Source organism: Brachyistius frenatus, unplaced genomic scaffold, assembly GCF_029030835.1.
Source record: "Brachyistius frenatus isolate BFR_SWC_R1_liver_20210118 unplaced genomic scaffold, ASM2903083v1 Contig_11, whole genome shotgun sequence".
Lineage (NCBI taxonomy): Eukaryota > Metazoa > Chordata > Actinopteri > Embiotocidae > Brachyistius > Brachyistius frenatus.
The window spans coordinates 1,189,793-1,208,174 of NW_027210610.1; the positions used below are offsets into that span (position 1 = coordinate 1,189,793).

General features: G+C 40.6%; 1 protein-coding gene across 1 annotated transcript in view; it reads right to left on the reverse strand.

The window, feature by feature from the left end:
• Positions 1-10,572, reverse strand: part of LOC138616821 (cytohesin-3-like) — a 34,453-nt gene extending 23,881 nt beyond the window's left edge. The window contains exon 1 of the mRNA XM_069691365.1: positions 10,254-10,572. Coding sequence (XP_069547466.1) covers positions 10,254-10,272 — 19 coding nt within the window. The 5' untranslated portion in view covers positions 10,273-10,572. The remainder of the gene's footprint in view (positions 1-10,253) is intronic.
• Positions 10,573-18,382: the final 7,810 nt, after the last annotated feature.

Sequence of the window (18,382 nt, forward strand, 5' to 3'; positions counted from 1 at the left end):
GGAGTCGGCAGACACAGAGGGCAAAATTCCCAGACCTCCAGATGTGACTCAAGGACTTCTCTAAAACCTATACAGCAAAGCACATGGAGCGCTGAGGGAAAATCCCACGCTCACTTAACACTGGCTTTGGTCCCTGTTATCACTGACTCGCATGAGTGAGAGGAGATTTGCCCGGATCCACTGGCTTTAAACTAGCGACTTTAACCGTTGCAATGTCTGTTAAAGTGGATGAGCTTAAAAAAAAAAAAAAAAAAAAACAATAAATAATAACCCTGTTACCCAACTTGGCCCTGCAGCAGCTCGCCGCGTCAACATGCAAGGAAGTGGGAAAGATGCGGGGGTGAAACTTCCTCCTCAATCGAGACCCTAATCTGGAGCCCGCTGCCCCCAATCCCTCCAATTGAGGACAAAGACTTGCGCTGCATTACCACGCAGGTCATACGTAAAGACAGAAGTGTGGATGGAGCCGCACATGAGCGCGTACACACCGAGGCCAGCTGGCGTTAATCCCACACACTCGTCCACCCTGTCGCTCTTAAACCCCAATACGAGCCCGTCAGAGCGGAAGTGTGACGTATCACGGCATATACACATATGCACAGATGTTCCCGATGACTCGCTGCTGCCTGACTCTAACCTACTTTGCCCAACGCGACAGTTAGTGTGGCAGCAGGTAGTCTGGTGCAGCTATCTGTCGAGGTACTCTGGTACCGAGCCACGAAGCAGGAATGTCAGCAAAGTGAGATGAAGGAGGTCATGAGACGGAGGGTAAAAGGTCATTTACACAGGACACCAGCATGTGCATGAAACATGCTGTAACTGGTGTTTAACGAAGGAAACAGGAAAGAGAAAACTAGTGTTTTGTAGGATCTTGTGTTACCTTTCTTGACCGATTAATCTGCTGATTGTGTTTTTAATTGATCGGTTGGTTTTTGAATTATCACACATAAAAGGTGCTATCCAAGGTGATGTATTAAAATGACTTGTTTTGTTCAACCGACAGGCCAAAAGCCATAGATATTCAGTTTACTTTCACTTAAGTCTTAAATTACGTCTTAAATCTTCGTCACTTCTGCTTGAAAAATGACCTACATGATGGAGTGACAAAGAAAATATCTGCCTCTTAATTTTCTGTCAGTGTGCAAATTTATTTTGCTTTGCTCTGTTCTCCTGCTGCACACCAAATTATTTTATTGAGGAAATTCAGCCACATTCACACAGCACATTACATGAATTATGCATGAATCATACAGTACACCGTGCTGTAGCTTGTTCATAATTCAGTCCTGGCCTTTGCGTGAGAAGAGAGATTTTGGGAGCTAATGTGGCTCCCAGTTTTTAACTACCTCTGGGGTCACGAGCAGAAATCTGGGGCTCGGGGAGCTGAAGAGCCCTCGGACTGATTGCTCTGGTTAATCTGTAGTTTTGGGGAGGGACCTCCTGCTGTGGGTACATTTGTGTGTGTGTGTGTGTGTGTGTGTGTGTGTGTGTGTGTGTGTGTGTGTGTGTGTGTGTGTGTGTGTGTGTGTGTGTGTGTGTGTGTGTGTGTGTGTGTGTGTGTGTGTGTGTGTGTGTGTGTGGTTGCATAGGAGGTGGTCTGCACACCATGTCCTCCTTATATCGCACATCTGCTCAGCATCAAAACTATGTCAATATTTGATTCGATGAATGCCGGCCAGCAGGGTCCGAGGGGCTTCAGCGGGTCATATGCTGGTGGCCAAAGTAATCAGGTGATTTGATCGGCCTGAGAACGAATTACATGGATGCGGTTTCTTCTGTCATCTGGGCAGGATGAGAGGCTTTTACAAGATGAGCGCAATCCAAGGAGCTCCCTGCTCACTCTCTGCAACAGATCTCTGATGATCGTTCAGGTTTCAGACCGAATGCAGGGAGAAGGTGGAAAAGTGTCATAACATCTTTCACTTTTATTCTCTAACAGACCTAAAATACATAAACCTCCACAAAAAGGGTCTGAAAACTGGTGTTACATAGCTTTAACGCCTTTATACAATAAATACTTCACTTATACTATCTCTCTGTAATTAGACTGTGCCATATGTTATTGCTTGATACACGAAGGAAAACACTGATATGACAATAAATCCTGACAGGCGACATACATATTTGTGACAGATAATTTCCTGAAAGACACTTCTGTTGCTTCCTGTGGGTGTCGGGTGACTGACAAGTAGGATTAATATCTAACACTTCATCTGATATGAGCCTGCTCACCTCCATTATTGTGATAGATATCGAGCTCGGGAGCTCTTCCAAAATCTGTATTCAGTGCTTTTCATTCTGCACACAACAATGGATGAGGGCGACGTTTTCATATCTCCCCTGATTCTGACAGTGTGCAGACACCAGCAGGGACAGAGGGTCGACCTGGATGACTGGAGAGACTCGGCCTGCTCCGAGGTTCAGGATGTTCCTGTGATGGTTGTGTGCCTGCCTGCAAAAACACTGACTTTGTTGGACCACCCGGATCATATTTACAATAAGACCAGATCAACCTTTGAGAAACCACCCACATTGTTGAGGTAATTGGTCTGTCTTGGTATTGGCTCGAAGTTCACTACAGTTCTTATGCAGATGGATCACATTAAATACCAACATATCCCATGACCACCTGCTGCATCAAAGCCTTTCCACTAAAAACAGCTCCGTTCTCATCCAAGTCAAGTCAAAACAGCAATGAAAATATACATTCGAGCATTAAAAAAGTGCAGGAAATGAAATAAGAAAGTGCCAGGACATATTATTAAACTTCAAATGCAGAGGTATATATGACTACATAACACCCTGTGTACGTTCAAACCCCTACCAACACAGTGCTGATTAAGCCTTTCACCACCAAGTAAATCTCTGTATACACAGTTTTTAACCATCTGAACCCCGACAGTTTCTGAGTGTTTCTTTGCTTCTGTTACATTTTTACTCACTGTGGACTCATTCTCACCAGCAGGTCCTGCAGCTCTGGAAACAGAACAGTCATGGAAAGAAGCAGGGAAAACTCAAAACTGCTTTTTGTGCAGTATAACGCAGTTATAATGTCATAAATCATAAAAAAAAGAAAAAACCTACATTGAATTAATTTGATAATCTATTTTACAAAATAACGCTCTGGAAGTGTTGCAAGCAATATGTTTTTAATCCATGTCTTATATAAGCACCAGGCAACTAGCAACCCAAGGCATGTAGAAGTGGTTGAAAACGATTTCTGCCTTTGCGAGTTTAGGTGAGAGCGAGCAGGGCGTTTTCCACTTTTGTTCAGCCAAGAAAAACACGTGGGCCCTGCTGCCCCTTTCGTCCCCTTCACTCCTACCTATATATTCAGCCGGACCCTGTTTTCTCTTTAACTCTCCTTCCACTGAAATTAGGTGTGAAGTAGTGGAACGCAGTGCATCTCTGCTGCTGTCTGTCTGTGCTTCTCCGCAAACTCCCGCTCATTTAATTTGGCCTGCTTTTTGTCTCCCATCTGCTCTCAGTCTCGCACTTAAACAGCTTCCCCTCTTTACAGCTCCGAGCTATAACTCCAGGCAAAGCGCCCCCTTGTTTACAACAGCAGAAATGTTGCCTTACTAACAAACAGCTGCAATGTCTTGTCTCCCACACACACACACACACACACACACACACACACACACACACACACACACACACACACACACACACACACACACACACACACACACACACACACACACACACACACACACACACACACACACACACACACACACAAACAAACACACATAGACACACACACACACTACCATGGAGATGGGAACATGTTGGGAAGCCTCCACAGTCTCTCTTCTAATCAGGTCCATATGTAGTCTTCTCTCTCAACACTTAAACACTGCAATTTGTTACAAGCCCTGACTCAATCCCTGCACGTCTTACGTCGGCACCGTCTTTGTGTTTGCGTATTTGTCTTGTTACATGTGGTATAATGTGCTCTATGTTTAATCTTCTAATGTTGCACCACAAAACCCATAATCTTGGCAGTCAAAATGAATTTCTGTTCTTTCCAAATCTCCCCTTAAGCCTTTAAACAACACAACCAGCCTAATGGGTCAACCAATGAGATTGTAAAAAGCACATTTTAGCACATTTTTGGCATCTGCGTCAACACAAATAAGAGACATATTTGCTTAAACCAATGCAGACATTTATTTCAGACTACTGGGGTGCTGCAGGGCATTAGGACACTGTGAATTATATCTAGCTCCATGTTTGTTTTTTCACCAAAGGGGAAATTCTTCCTGCACCCAGGTGAACAAAACCGATGTAAAGTACTACTGTATGCACATAATAGCAAAGGCTTTTAAAAATATTAATGGCACTTATACAGTACTGGTGGGTTTTTATCAGTCAGTTTCAAAGAAATAGTTTGGGAACAGGAACCTTTACTTTCTAGATCATGATAATGGTGCTGCACCAGAAACAACGCATCATCATTTTTATCTTCAAGTGAGGAAGTAAAATGTTCACAGCTTTCTGATTGGGTTTAAATTAATTGACATATTTTAAAAGGTTGAAGATCTCTAAAGTTTATGTCATGCAAAACAAATGGAATATTGACATTTTAGGTGTAATGATGTATTCACATTGTTAACTCAAAGCCTTGTTTTGATCTGCTACCGTTTGCCCTGTTAAAGTTACTGCATTACATGTTAATACAAACTTCATAGTTCCTGTATCTGTTTCAAATTAAAAGACCCCTGGCATTTCAGTGGACAAAACCCTTTATTTCTTAACAAGGCTTTTTATTTTTGAAACATTTGCAGGAAACTGTTGTGACTGAAATGAGAGAGTCACACTTTAGTAATTCAGAACAACCGTTAGGAAATATTGTTGACTCCAATAAATTAAAAGGATGGAAATGAACCTTACTGACTCATGCATGTAAACTTGCCACCATATGAACAACCTCAGAAACAACTTTATTGTGTGCATGCTCATGCGTTTAGTCTGTGGAGTCATGCTGTTTTAGTTTCCAGGCTTTACATGAAGCTAAGCTAAACTAACTATCCCCTAGCTTTAGTTTCATGTTTTGCAAGGGTCATAGCAATCTTCTCATGTAAGTATTGGCAAAGCAAATATGTGTATTTCTGTGTATATCTTTTTTTTTTTACGTAACACATCTAGCTACAAATTTGAATGCCATCTATTTCCAAACCACAATATATGTTGGATGTTGGAACTTCAATTATTACCTAACCTATCGTTTTAGCTCAAATTCACACTACTTATGAGCATATTCAATGAAGCACAGCTACATGGTGATATTAGAAAGATAAAACATGCAGATGCAGAGACAAACAGATGTCGCAGCTCTGTGTCACCTCTGTCAAGGCATTCAGCACCAATTACTTACCAACCTCCCAGCCAGCCAACCTCCCAGGGCGAAAGACACCTACAGAGCAGCCACAGCTCGCCTCAAGTGGCTGCTGATGTCCTCCCACACAGTCACCTACAGCCACAACAAAGACCCGACACCCTAATCACACCAACTCTCCCTTCTTACCGGCTAATATCCCTCAGAACTGCACTGCTGCACGCCAAGAAATCACAGTGTTGATTCAGGTTCTCCAAAAGCCAACTTATCTTCGGTTTCATGCCTGCTGGGGTGAAAATGATACAACAATAATTGCACACAGACAGATGTCAATTAAAAAGAATGTCGAGAAGAAAGGTTCTTTTTTTTCTTTTCTTTTTTTTTAAATGGAGCTACTTCCTTACAAGAAAACACCGATCCCAAAGACATTGTCTGTATTAGTGATTTTAAAAAGACACAGCCATGTGTGCACCATTAACAGGTCCTCACAGACAAAACAGTGGTGCTGCAGTCAGATACGATTTGTTATCTTAACACACACTCACACGTTCAGGCCAACGACTGCAAGAGAATTGAAGGAAAAGCCTTTTCCCATTCAACTTTTCCCACGGTCAGATAGAGAGAAGAGTGCTGATTGACACACTTGCATGTAGTGTGACACTAAAACAGGAAATATGGTCAAGAAAGCCTCACAGGACCCCATAAATAAACACTGTGCACATTTTTGTACCTATAAACACAAGACATGTTTTATAGAGGAAACTCTGTCATCACAGATTTCATTGAAGCTGTAAAAGAGGTGGAAAATTGGAAAAAATAAATTCTATTCATTTCAACATTTTAATACCCTTAAACGCCTGAAAACAGCTATTTACTCAGCTCACATTAATGCCTGACTGAAGCAACACAGAGCAGCAATAAAGACGAGAAAATACAAGAAAGCCAAGTGTTAAAATCCGTGGCCTCCATCCAGTCGTTCAGAGGACTGTTTCCCAGCCAATTTCTGCTTCTGTGTTCTTTCCACTTCTCCATCCAGCTATACAATGATGCTAAAAATAGACACGTGAGTAATGAAAACACTTCCAAGCCTGTTGCTGATTTCATCCATTTTGAGGCCAGACCCTGTCTGATCTGTGGCATGTAAACTGAGCAGAAGAGCGCCAGCTCTGATTAGCAAATGTAGTAAACATAGACTAATGAATCCCATGCTACAGCCGAGTCTCATAAACATTGCACAGTGGCGCTGTTTGTAGTTTCATTCAGAGTGCGGATAAATGTAGCTCAGAAATATAGCTTGTATGTGAAAGACGGTCTGCCAACCCTTGTTCCAACACCATCACTGTTTCAACAATAATGTCCTTCCTTGAGATGACGCGGCTCATTATCTGCACATTGACATGCCTCCAAAATTCCTTGATTACATTTGGATAGTTAAGTTAAACTACAGTTTCAAAAACAGGAGTCTCGAATAATAACTTAAACCTACTTGGTGAATATTTTTGGACCCGGGGGTGCACTTACATAGCACCTTTTTACCATAGCGGTTTCCAAAGCACTTTACGATTTATGCCTTTCATTCACACACCAATGGCGGCAGGGTTGCCATGCAAGGTGCTAACCTGCTATTGGGATGAGGTTCAGTGTCTTACTCCAGGACACTTCAGCATGTAAACAGCAGGAGCCAGGGATTTAAACTACCAACCCAAGCGGAAAACAACCATTATGTCACCTATTAGTTGGCAACTTTTTGAAGCCAAAAGGGCCCATATTTGGACGAGCTGGGAGGGAGCGAGGGGTGGATGATGTCAAAGAACCTTTTCGAGAAGGACTCATATAAACTGGATCTGAAGACTGAAGATGAGAGTCTTCGCATGTCAAACATTATATGATTTTATCTGCAGACTGTCAACATCAATCAATTCAAAACCGGAACAGACTCAGTCCAAGTTGGTCCGATCAGTTGTCGCACTCAAATCCTATTCGTGTTCCCACTTTTAGCTGAAGAGAGCTGCAGAGTTGGTTGATCACTAACATAGTCATTTGGTCAGTTGTATAAAATCTGGCTTAAAAGGCCTCTCAGTTCAGAAACGGGACCCTCCCTCCGTCAGTTTGGGGCCATCTGCAGCTCCCTATATACAGTTTTTCCATTTCATGAGATGGGGCTTGTGTAAGCATTCGCCGTTTGTATACTATTTCTTAATCCTATAAAATATGATGGCATCTGTTGGCTCTTTCCTCTGTTGTTCTCCGCCTGGTTCAGTAGTCTAGAACAAATAACAGCCTCAACTTTGAACATATGTTGTGCACTTTGCACGCATACTGTTACATGCAGGCTTTAAGAATAGAAAGAAAGTCTGTAATGGACACACATGAGGATGATGTTCACATTTGTTGTTAGCATGCAAAATAAAACCCTCAAAGCTACAAAGCACAGCTTGGAAGTGGATGGATTTGCTGTCAGTGATTTGAAAGTATCATAGAAATGGCGTTGACATACGTTATGACTGCGGTCTGACATCTACCTACATTAAACAGAATATTTCAGGACTTCGCTAAACTGTTCTGCCTTCAAGAAAAAAATGTATCTATTTTTTTCCTTCAGATTTTAGTGGAGAGGGAAAAAAAAAACTATGGACATGTATTTTGCAATACAGTCAGGGATTAGGGGATTTTGTATTTCTTGGCACCTTGAAGTGCAAAAAAAATATTTTTTGAATCCAAACAAACACACCTCTGACTTTGATATGTTGCACTGCATTACTCCGTTTCTGGGTTGACAAGCTTCTCTTGATGAAGGTCTAACTCTGACTTCAGATGCTGTAACTGGCAGAGACAGATTTAGCATCAAGTGCCTGTGCTGTGATACCAGCATATCAAGGTGTGTGCGTGTTAACAATGTTAAGTGCAAGTCAACGACAGTGTGTGTAAGCAGTCGAGAGCTCTTAATTAGTTTAACATTTATGGTAAGTTATTTTAGTAATTCACTATGCACAGGGCTGCACATAATCTTCACAAGCTTGTGACATACTGGATCTTTCCAGACAGCTCTGCCCTTCCTAACTTCCTGTCACATGATTCGGTATCTCTAATACTGCTCAAGTATGAGAGCAGTTTACTTTGAGCACATGTGATTTTATGGGGAAATGTTTCAGTCATATAAAGTCCTCCTGGCTCAGATAACAAAGAGGAGACAGGTCACTTCCTGAACTATGACTTCAGAATAAAATTCCTCTCAACGAGCCTCTGAAATGATTTAGACCACACTAACACCACAAAGCTCTAAAAAAAAAAAAAATTGTTGTTGTTAAACTGATTTAGTGTCTAAGACAGAAATAGTTTTCATCGGATCATTGAATCATGAATATGCTCAGTCAATTTCATGGCACATTCAATTTTGATATTTCATATTTATAACTGGCACTAGAGGGAATGAGAAAGAAAAAAAAACTGGGGTTCATCCTCTGGAGAGCATGACACAAAAGTTTATGAAAAATATTATATTTTAGTATAGTAAACAGTATTTAATAAAATCATTAAGGAGTAACAGAACCACAATCATTCAGTCATTCCCACTTCCATTTCCATTCAGGGAAGAGCGTTCAGACTGTTCAGACATGAGAATAATGTAGAGAGAAACAAGGATGTTCAGATGAGCATCTCTCCTGCCGCTCTGCAAATCCCTCAGTTTAACTGACAAACTGTTATCAGACTTCAACCATTTGTTTACACTACACCACCTTCAAGGCCTCCAGCCCACAAGACAGTTTGGATTATCTGAGCATCCTGCATGTTTGCACCTCAACACCAACATATAATAATTGACTGAGCTGCAGCCGCTGTTCGAGCGGTAAACTGGGTTATAAATTCACTCAGTTTTAGCACCAAATCACACAGGACTATATTACTGAAGACAGACTCAGGTATGACCAACTGTTTGAAAATACTCAGTGTAGTACAACTTGTCTTTGGCACCAAGTTTCACATTATCATACTTAATGACCACCTCATATCTGAATATAGGTACTTAAATTTTCCAAACAATTCAAAATATTCAAACTAGTTTGATAAGTATTTAACTGACTGGGCTCTGAGAAGCATAAGTATTTTTCACTGTGTTTGAAGAGAAAATGAGAAGAAGAAAAATCGTTAAATGATCTGCAAACAAACTATTTTAAGTAATCATTACTTGTAACCAAATTCCTCAGGTTTCCATACTTATGAAGGATTTTTATGTCGTTTTTTCCCCCCACAACAATAGCCTATTTCATAACTTGCAGTGTAGTGGGCTAAATTCATAGACACCTTACCATAATTTGCTGTGAATTAACTTCCTGGTGTAGGCTATATTTTTATTTTTATTTTTTAAATACGTCATTTTATCCTTTGTTTTTCATGTAAGGTTGAAATCCTGCTGGGTCTATCCTCCACATGGAGAGCTGCTACTCAGATATCTTATCAATTTCCAGCAGTTTAGAGGCTTCAAACGGCGCAGCAAGATGGTGAGACACTTCAAAGCCTTACAGCAAGACATCAAACAGATGGAAAAGGAGCATGCACGAGAAAAATGTTCCTCTGTAGGTGTTTTTTTTTTTTTTTTACCATGACTTCAGCGTTTCTAAACATCTGATACAACAACAGACTCACCTGCGAGGAAGGAGAGCGAGCAAACCAACAGAGTCCTCTCTATGTCTGAGAAATGATCCTTTATTGTGAGTCGTACCTATTTTTTCTTTAATGACAACCGACTACGGTTTTTTTTTTTCTGGGTGTCTGTAAAACAAACACAATACCACCTAACGTGTCCGCTCTCACACATCCACGCATCCATCCATCCATCCCGTGGCTCCATCCCCGCGCACGGGCTGAGGAGGGAGAGAAAACCAGTGTGGAGAAAGAAAAGCAGCCTTACCATGATTGTCTTCATCCATATCGATTGTTACAGCGACTTGGCAGCCCAGCAGAAGGCGTGAAACGTCGCAGAAATTAAATGAATGCCTTCTGGATGTTTTTTTTTTAACGGGGTTTTGTCTCCTTCCTTTGGCACAGAGGCGAAGCTGGTGGTGCGTTGACAGACAGATGGATGAAGTGGACCGGTGCGCAGATGTCAGCAGCCAAATTCAAGCAAAATCAGAGGGGAAAAAAAGTCTGGGTGTGAATGAAAGGGAGGTCCTTATTTGTAGAAGAGATATTTCAGAGGTGAGATGTGAGACAGGAGCTTCTCTTTCCCTCTCTACTCCATCCTCAGCTGCTGCGTCTGCATTCACATTAGCTACACTGCAACCAGGGAGACGTCATTAAGCCCCGCCCCTGCTAATAACACCCCCACACCTACACACACACACACACACACACACACACACACACAGAATAAATGCATTTGTTGTTAAACAGTGCATATCACCAGTCCAATGCCCACAGATCACAATGAAAAGTGAACTATTTCATATCTGCAAAGGTGAAAGAAGTAAAGAAGTAGACTTTGCTTAGAATTATCACAATGTAGTAGTAGAAGAACTCCTATGTGAGAGCTTCTATACATTACTATTACGTATGCATTAATATAAAAGCAGTGTGATACTGCTGTGCTTGGCGGAGGAGGAGCCCATGTTTAACTATTAAAATGTAGGATTAGAATGAAGGATTATTCTCATTGTGGGTTAATCAGATTATTTTCTTGACTGGTTGATTGCTTGTATGTTTAGTAAAAAATAAAAAATAAACAGTAAGAAATGCCATCACATAAGTGAAACCTTTACATTCCTTTTACCCAACCAACAATTTCAAATCAACATATTGAAATCCAAATCCTCTCATTTGAGATCCTGAAACTGTGATATCTTTTTTTTTTTTTAAATCCTTGATTTTCAGAATAGTATGAAGGTACTTTTGTGTCTTTTTTATGCAAGCATAAAAAGCAGTTTTAAGGTGAACTGATATGAAACATGTCACTGGTGTCTTTAGTTTTATTACACACACATGTAGTAGTTGTATTGCTTAAAGTGACAGATTTCCCATAAATATTGCTATTAGTTCATAATATTGCAAGTATGATCCCTTTATATTGCTTTATTTTGTCTAACAGATTTTTTTAAAGGAAGTTTTGTGTTTTGTTTATGAGCCACACCTTTAGTGAACTGCTAACCTCCCTAAGGTTAATAGTTAATATGTAGGCTCATGTCTAATTATCTGTGTTAAAGGTGCTTCCCTCTCTGACCTCACATGTCCCTCCAATTATTGGTAATGCGGGCATAACGACACCTTTGATGGCTCACAGTGGAAGGAGTCCAGCTTTGACACTTCCTGTCTGTCCCAGCCCATATGAGCTCATAACTCACCGAGGCTTTCCCAGCAAACACCCCGGACACAGCAGCAGTGCTGCTGGACGGAGCCACATGAAGGCACATGGCCCGCAGTTCAGGAAGGGAGTTGTTCTGAGGACACATTGTGCAGCACTGCAGGAGCACAATGGAAGAAAAGTAAGTGAACAGGAAGTGATGTGATGGGCCTGTCCTCCTCCACCCTCACAGTAATATGACATCTGACCTCTGTCACTGTGACGGTCCCAAAGTCATATTTCACCATGATGCCTGAAATATTTTGGAAAATAATCATGAATGTAAACATTTTGCTGTTGTCAGCCATTGCTTCCCCCCTCTGTAGCTCTATATTCCCATTAACTATGATGCATATAGAAAATTACACACATTTACTTTGGAAACACACATTACGGTGGCTCACTATAATCCAGGTAATAATGCAGGACCTTCAGTAGCAAATTTGCAAACTAATAAATTCAGTTTGAAAGTCTGGTGCCGACAGTCTCCCACTCTGCCTTGAATGTGGGTGGTTTTACTACAAAAAGTGGAAGTCTTTGTTTTTCTAATACCACTTAAACTACAATAGAAGATGCATTAAAGGTGGCCTTTTGTCACAGACTATACTGTTGATCAGTCTATCTGGTCAAAAGGGTTCTGGATGGTTGAACTTGAAATGTAATAGTTTCCAAATTTGTTTGCTGCCGTGCTATTCGTGGAGAATATTCATCCGTACTGTAATAACATCACAATGCTAAAAATGTAATGTTCTGTTTCTGTGTTTTGCCCACATAAATTATGGTTTCTGTTTGCAACATTGCACGTGCTCATACAGAGGCCATAGAACCACCGCTAATCAGTAGCTTAGAGCCAACGCAGCCGTGTTTACCTGCAATAAAGAGCATGTAATGATTTGTGGCAGCACAGGATGTATTCAAGCACTTGTTGCTACAGTAACGGGCCAGTTTTAGGATGTTCACTACACTTTTACTCTACAACCAGTCTGATTGTTGTTGTGAATTAAACAGTGAGTGTTTCAATCGTTTTTTTTTGGTTCCTGCAAAGCTTGAACTGTTATACGACAGGTATGGAAAACTGTACATACACCACTCCCCACCCTAAGTTTCCCATCTGTGTACCACAGAGTAAAGCACAAACATTTACACCCATTTCCAATCAGTGCAATTTGTCTCATTATGTAATGGGCAGACGAATTCACATATTGATCTATTTAAGTGGAATATAATTTCGTACTAGTAAGTTTATCACTTCCTATCTCTCAGTACAAGCCCCGATTAGTAAAAACTTTCTTGAAATTTTTTTTAGTTGTTCAATATTTTACATACTTACAATGCAGTGTGTACAATTCATTAGCCTCAAATGATCAGACTTCAGAGAGTTGGTTTAATGACCTTGAATAATGGATTAGGGTCAAAAAAGAGCTTCCATCTTATTATCTGATCCCATGTGCCTAATTCAAGCAGCTCTCTAACCACAGCATAAAGATGAACTCCTCGTTTCGCACTTTAACTCCTAATTGACGACAGCACACTCTGTCAAACAAAATATCTCCCCTTTCTTAAAATAGAAAATTAATGGTCTCACTTGTTTTTCCGCTCAAAAGCTCCAGGCGTAAACAAATAGTGACTCCACTGTTACAAACTAATTTGGTGCATGTTCCTATAAATTCCTGCTCACATGCCCTAAAAGGCTCGCTTTCAGTCAGACACCAGAGCTGCAGTTTCATCTGAATCTTAACAGAGACACCTAGTTGGGCACATGATAACTTCATATCGCTGATAGAAAGCAGGATTTTGTGTCAGGCAAGTGAAGGTCATACCTTTTGGGACTCATCCGGTGTTGAACGTCAGGACCAGTGCAGGAAGAGGCTGCATTTCCAGTTTCAGTGGAACCAAAGGGTCGAGTGCTGCAAGCGCTCTCTCCATCACGCGATACCTTTAAAGAAACACTTAAGTTAATTTACCTGCTGTTGAAAATATGCAAAGCATTCATTATTATTCACAACACTTGCAAAAGTAACAGTTGCTTTCCAAAGGAAAGAAGACGTGCCGGAAAATATCTTGTGACTTCATTTCGTCCTCAAATTGAAAGTGAATTTAAAATAGAAAAAATAAGAACAAGAGTCCGCCTGGCCAGCTTGGTGCAGCCTTCTCGTGATTCATTTATGAGCCATAAACTTGGCCTCAGTCTGTCATCATACTCTCATACTCTCTCTTTGTAAAATGTAGTTATATATATTTACTCCACTTACAAGCCAGCAGAAGGAAAAATAACTTTGCATGGATGCACTTTAGATTTCACTGGAAGCGGGTTCCTATGAGGCAGCTTATGTCAGCCTCATGAAAACTTCATGTACAGGGCCAGGGAGGGGGTGAACTGTCCTCCAGCCTGACTGAGTGGGCAACAATAGTCACTAGATGCAGTCTGATTACGGCTGGGCTCTGAGGCTCATACATGCACTCTGTATGTGCGTGTAGGAGATGCAGGGCTCGGCTGTTGTGTTCCTTTGCTGATATTTGTAGAGGAAACTTAAGTAGAGATAAGATTTTGATCAGCAATACGAACAGCGACCTTCTGCAAAGAAACCGGCTTTATTTTACCAAGCTTCCTCACAGTTTGATAGAGTTTAACAAAAAACAATTTGAACAGTTGTTTGGTGGGGTGTGTTTACTGTCCCTCTGCAAGTCACAAAATGTAGACTGTAATGAAGGGCCTCTTCGTTACTAAAAGAAACGCAATACAGATTTGCACTTTGGTGATGCATTAGTATTGCGAGTAGGAAATAACTGCACAAACAAGGAGATTGGGTGTACTTCACTGATTCTTTCTCTTAATTTGCACATATTTGTTGACAGCTGCCTCTCAGATGGCACTGACAAAGACTTGGTCTGTGGAGGAAGCACACAGGGTCGACAGGTTTGACTATTTAAATTATGCAATCTCTGTTAGGTGATTAAATGAAAAATGTATGGCTAGATGCAGCTTTGTTTTAAGTGATATCACGGCATATTATCCAGCTGCCTGCTTTTATGTTCCCTTTCCAAGGTGTTCAGGCTAAAAGAGTCCCTGAGGAACCTGAACACCATTTAAAGGTTCTGGGAGGCACCAAGTGGTTGATTGAGGAGGGGGGTAGGCATTATTTCAAATTCATGTTTGAGAAGACAGATTTGAATGTGAAGTGTGAAACTGTTTAAATAAGGTAATAAATTCATTCTCAAATATGCTCATATATTTCTATGTTTGTCATTTTGTTTGTTAGTGTTTAATGGTTTTAGTGGATCAGGCCGCCGTGCTGAATAATAAGGGGTTGTCAGTAGCACTCTATAAAAAGCTGCCAGTTAACACTACAGTGGGTTTTTGTTATTTCATCATGTCATGTTTTTGCTCTGTGTTTCATTATGGATGACTAAGACTTATCTCAGCCTCAAGCCTCCTGTTTTAATCCAGCCACTATAGGTCAACCTAACAGATAAATTCATGCCATGATGATGATTTAGTAGTTTTGGTGCCAACATTTGACCAGAATGTAATGCAGCCATCAGACATGTGCGTTCTCAGTATGTGAAGACTCATTTTAAGGTAGTTTAATGTAGTTTTCTCCAATGTTGTACTCTAAATAGACCAGAATGCAATACAGAAATGAGACATGTACTTTCTGAATATGGGGAGTCTAACTTTATACTCACTGGGAAACACAAAATCATAGCAATTCATCAAAAATAACCAGGAACACATACAGGTGCATTCTAAAAAATAAAAAAATAAACACTCACAAATCCACACACTCTTAAAGGTTTTTTCCAGCCATTCACGTATTATTTTTTTCTGTCCTCCAAACAGGCTCATCCAAAATGTTGTGTCCTGAACTTGCCCTGCACTCAACTAGGAAATGATCCTGTGTTTCTCTTGGCTGCATTTATGAGGCAGCAGCGTGGCAAGCAAGTAGCCTGCTTCATGACCCATATTGTTATAATGAGCAGTAGTTCCAGTCATTTGTATGATTGAAATACGCAGATTATTCAATGTCTGCTCAGCTCTCCATTATGTCTGTTTGGCACATAGTTACATTTTGGATCTTTGAAAGAGGAATTTTCAAGTTAAAGCTATAAAATGTCAGATTTCTACTCTCGATTTATCCCCTATTGTATTTCAGTTTAACACTCACAATGACTAAGCACAACAAATTTAGGGTTCTTTTAAAAATATTATCAGATATAATATTTTTTTTTGCACAAATACATGCTCACAACTGGTTATTGTCATTTGTGTTTGAGCCCAGTGAGTTTCTGAGGAATCCCTAAATCCTGTGAAAACCATCACGAACAATCCCTCGCACATTCCTGCTCATGCAAACACACAAGTAATGTGAAACACTTCCTGCCTCACAATTGTCGAGAGAGATTGGAGCAGGCAATGCCAGAGAAAGAACTGGAGAAAGACAAGCACACACAGAATGAGAGGGAGGACAAAGGAAACATATGGAACATCTTTCCAACTGGGAGCAAAGTACTGCAGTTCTTCTCTTGTTTGACCCGGTGGCTGGAAACTTCCCATCACGTCCAACCCAGCAACATGTGACTCATCATACTTCTGATTTAATCTGATTGTAAAAATGACTCATGGTTGAACGTCATCAAAAAAAAATAGCTTTGTGAAGAGATGGGACAGGACAAAGAAGTCCCATTTCATCTCATGTCTAAAAACTCTACATATGCTGTGCGTCACTGTTGGTGCAGAGTGAGGACTTCTACAGAAGTGCAGTTTATTTTCAGGGAGCTTCACATCCACTAATAAACCAGCTGCACCACACTGCATGACACAGAACCGAGCATCCTACTGTCAACATCCAGCCGTCAGGAAGCACCCAGAGGCGGTTCACAGCTTTCAAATAATAACAAGGAGTTTATTTATAAAGGAGTTATGTTGTGCAGATTTAGTGTGAGAATATATTTTTTTCATTTATATTCCTGTGTGACCTTAAAAGGTGGCAAAATGTGATATTTTGAGGCGAGTTATGAAACCCTATTATCCAATCAAATATGCACTTTTGCAATCACCTAATCAGACTCTCTTTTGCAGATAAATTCTAAGGAAGTCCATCACTAGTCATTGTTAGAGCCACTGAATCATTCAAACCAATGCCGGTTATCTCCTATAACTGCAGTGTGTAAGCTTACATTGATCATGTGGGAGGTGGAGATAGCAGCAGCACAAATGCCAAAGCCTGGCTCGGCCATCTGCTTTAGGTGCTCAGTTGAGCTGAAATGTTGAAAACCAGGGACTGCTCATTTCATTTAGCTCTCAATCCATAATAAATATTGACTTTTTCCAAATTTTTATAACAGCAGAGACCCTGATGTGCAAGCATTACAAAGCACATTCAGGCAGTTAACTGATGACTGCCTGCAGCCTGTCAGTCTGACTCCTATGCAAATGAGAGCACCGTGACAGGGGTCATTAAATCTTGGTGCTTATTAGAGAAGTAATGGTGGAGTATAATGATCCGAAGAAATGTCTCTCTGAGCTGTAGTTCGAAGAAAGCTGCATATGGACTGATGGTGACAGGAGAGCTGAGTGTTTGCACAACAAAGATTCCCCAACTGAACAGCCTCTTTCTTAACACTTCTAACGTGAGGCAGGCTGATGTTGTAGCAAGAGAACAGTCACTGTGACACACACTCCAACATTTGTATTCAAATTAGGGTGTTAAAATTGTAAAAAGGCCTCTCCAAGTTGGCCATAAAGAAAACCAAGACTGTAATCTATAATTCACTGAAATGACTCATCTCTCTCCCTGACTGTCAATGCATCCACTGTGATCAGTCTTGATTCCCATGTTTTATGTGATTTGCCTCAGCGCACAATGCAAAAGCGTATTGATTTTCAAAGGCAAAGCCACATAAACTACAGTGCATGAGATGAAAAACAATAATGTAAACACAGCATAAAAAAAACAATAGCTTGACATTTTGGGTAAATGTGCTTGTTCACTCTCTTGCCAAGAGCTAGATGATACAAAATCAATACCACTGTCATGTTTTCATAATAAATATGAAGCTACAATCATCAGCAGTTTGCTTCACTTGGCATATTGACTGGAAAGGGGGGAAGGTTAGCCCGACACTTTGATGTGATTTTTTTTAAGCACAAATAAATGGCCTATTACTGTAACAGAGGTCCAAAGAGGGCAAATCATCTGCAGCCAAAATGTGTGCTGCATGGTGGAACAGTCAGGAAAACAATGATAATAATAAATGCCAAATGCAGACATGCTGCAGTGAAAAGAGAAAGTAGTGAAAATGTGGTTCTTCATCATTAATATATTAGACAAATTCAGAAGATATAGGGGAAATAGATATGACATTACATGCATCCTAATGTGACTAAACTTTCTAACGTTTAAAATTTCCAGTGAAACAGTCAAGACACAAATTTATTCTTTGGTTGTGTTTTGTTTTTTTTTTTTTTTTTAGGATGCATGACGCCTTTAGGGAAGAATTTGATTCAATGTCTTCTCAGCTTGACATGCAGAAATCCTGTAGTGTGACTCCCTCTGCTGTGTTTTACAGCCTCCCTGTAGTGCTGGTGACAGGAGTGCTTATCCCTCATTAATCTCTTTCTCCCCTGCTTTTACCCCCCACTTAATGGCGACGTTTATCCTATTAATGTGTTGTTTGCTGGAAAAATCCCCCAATAACATAAT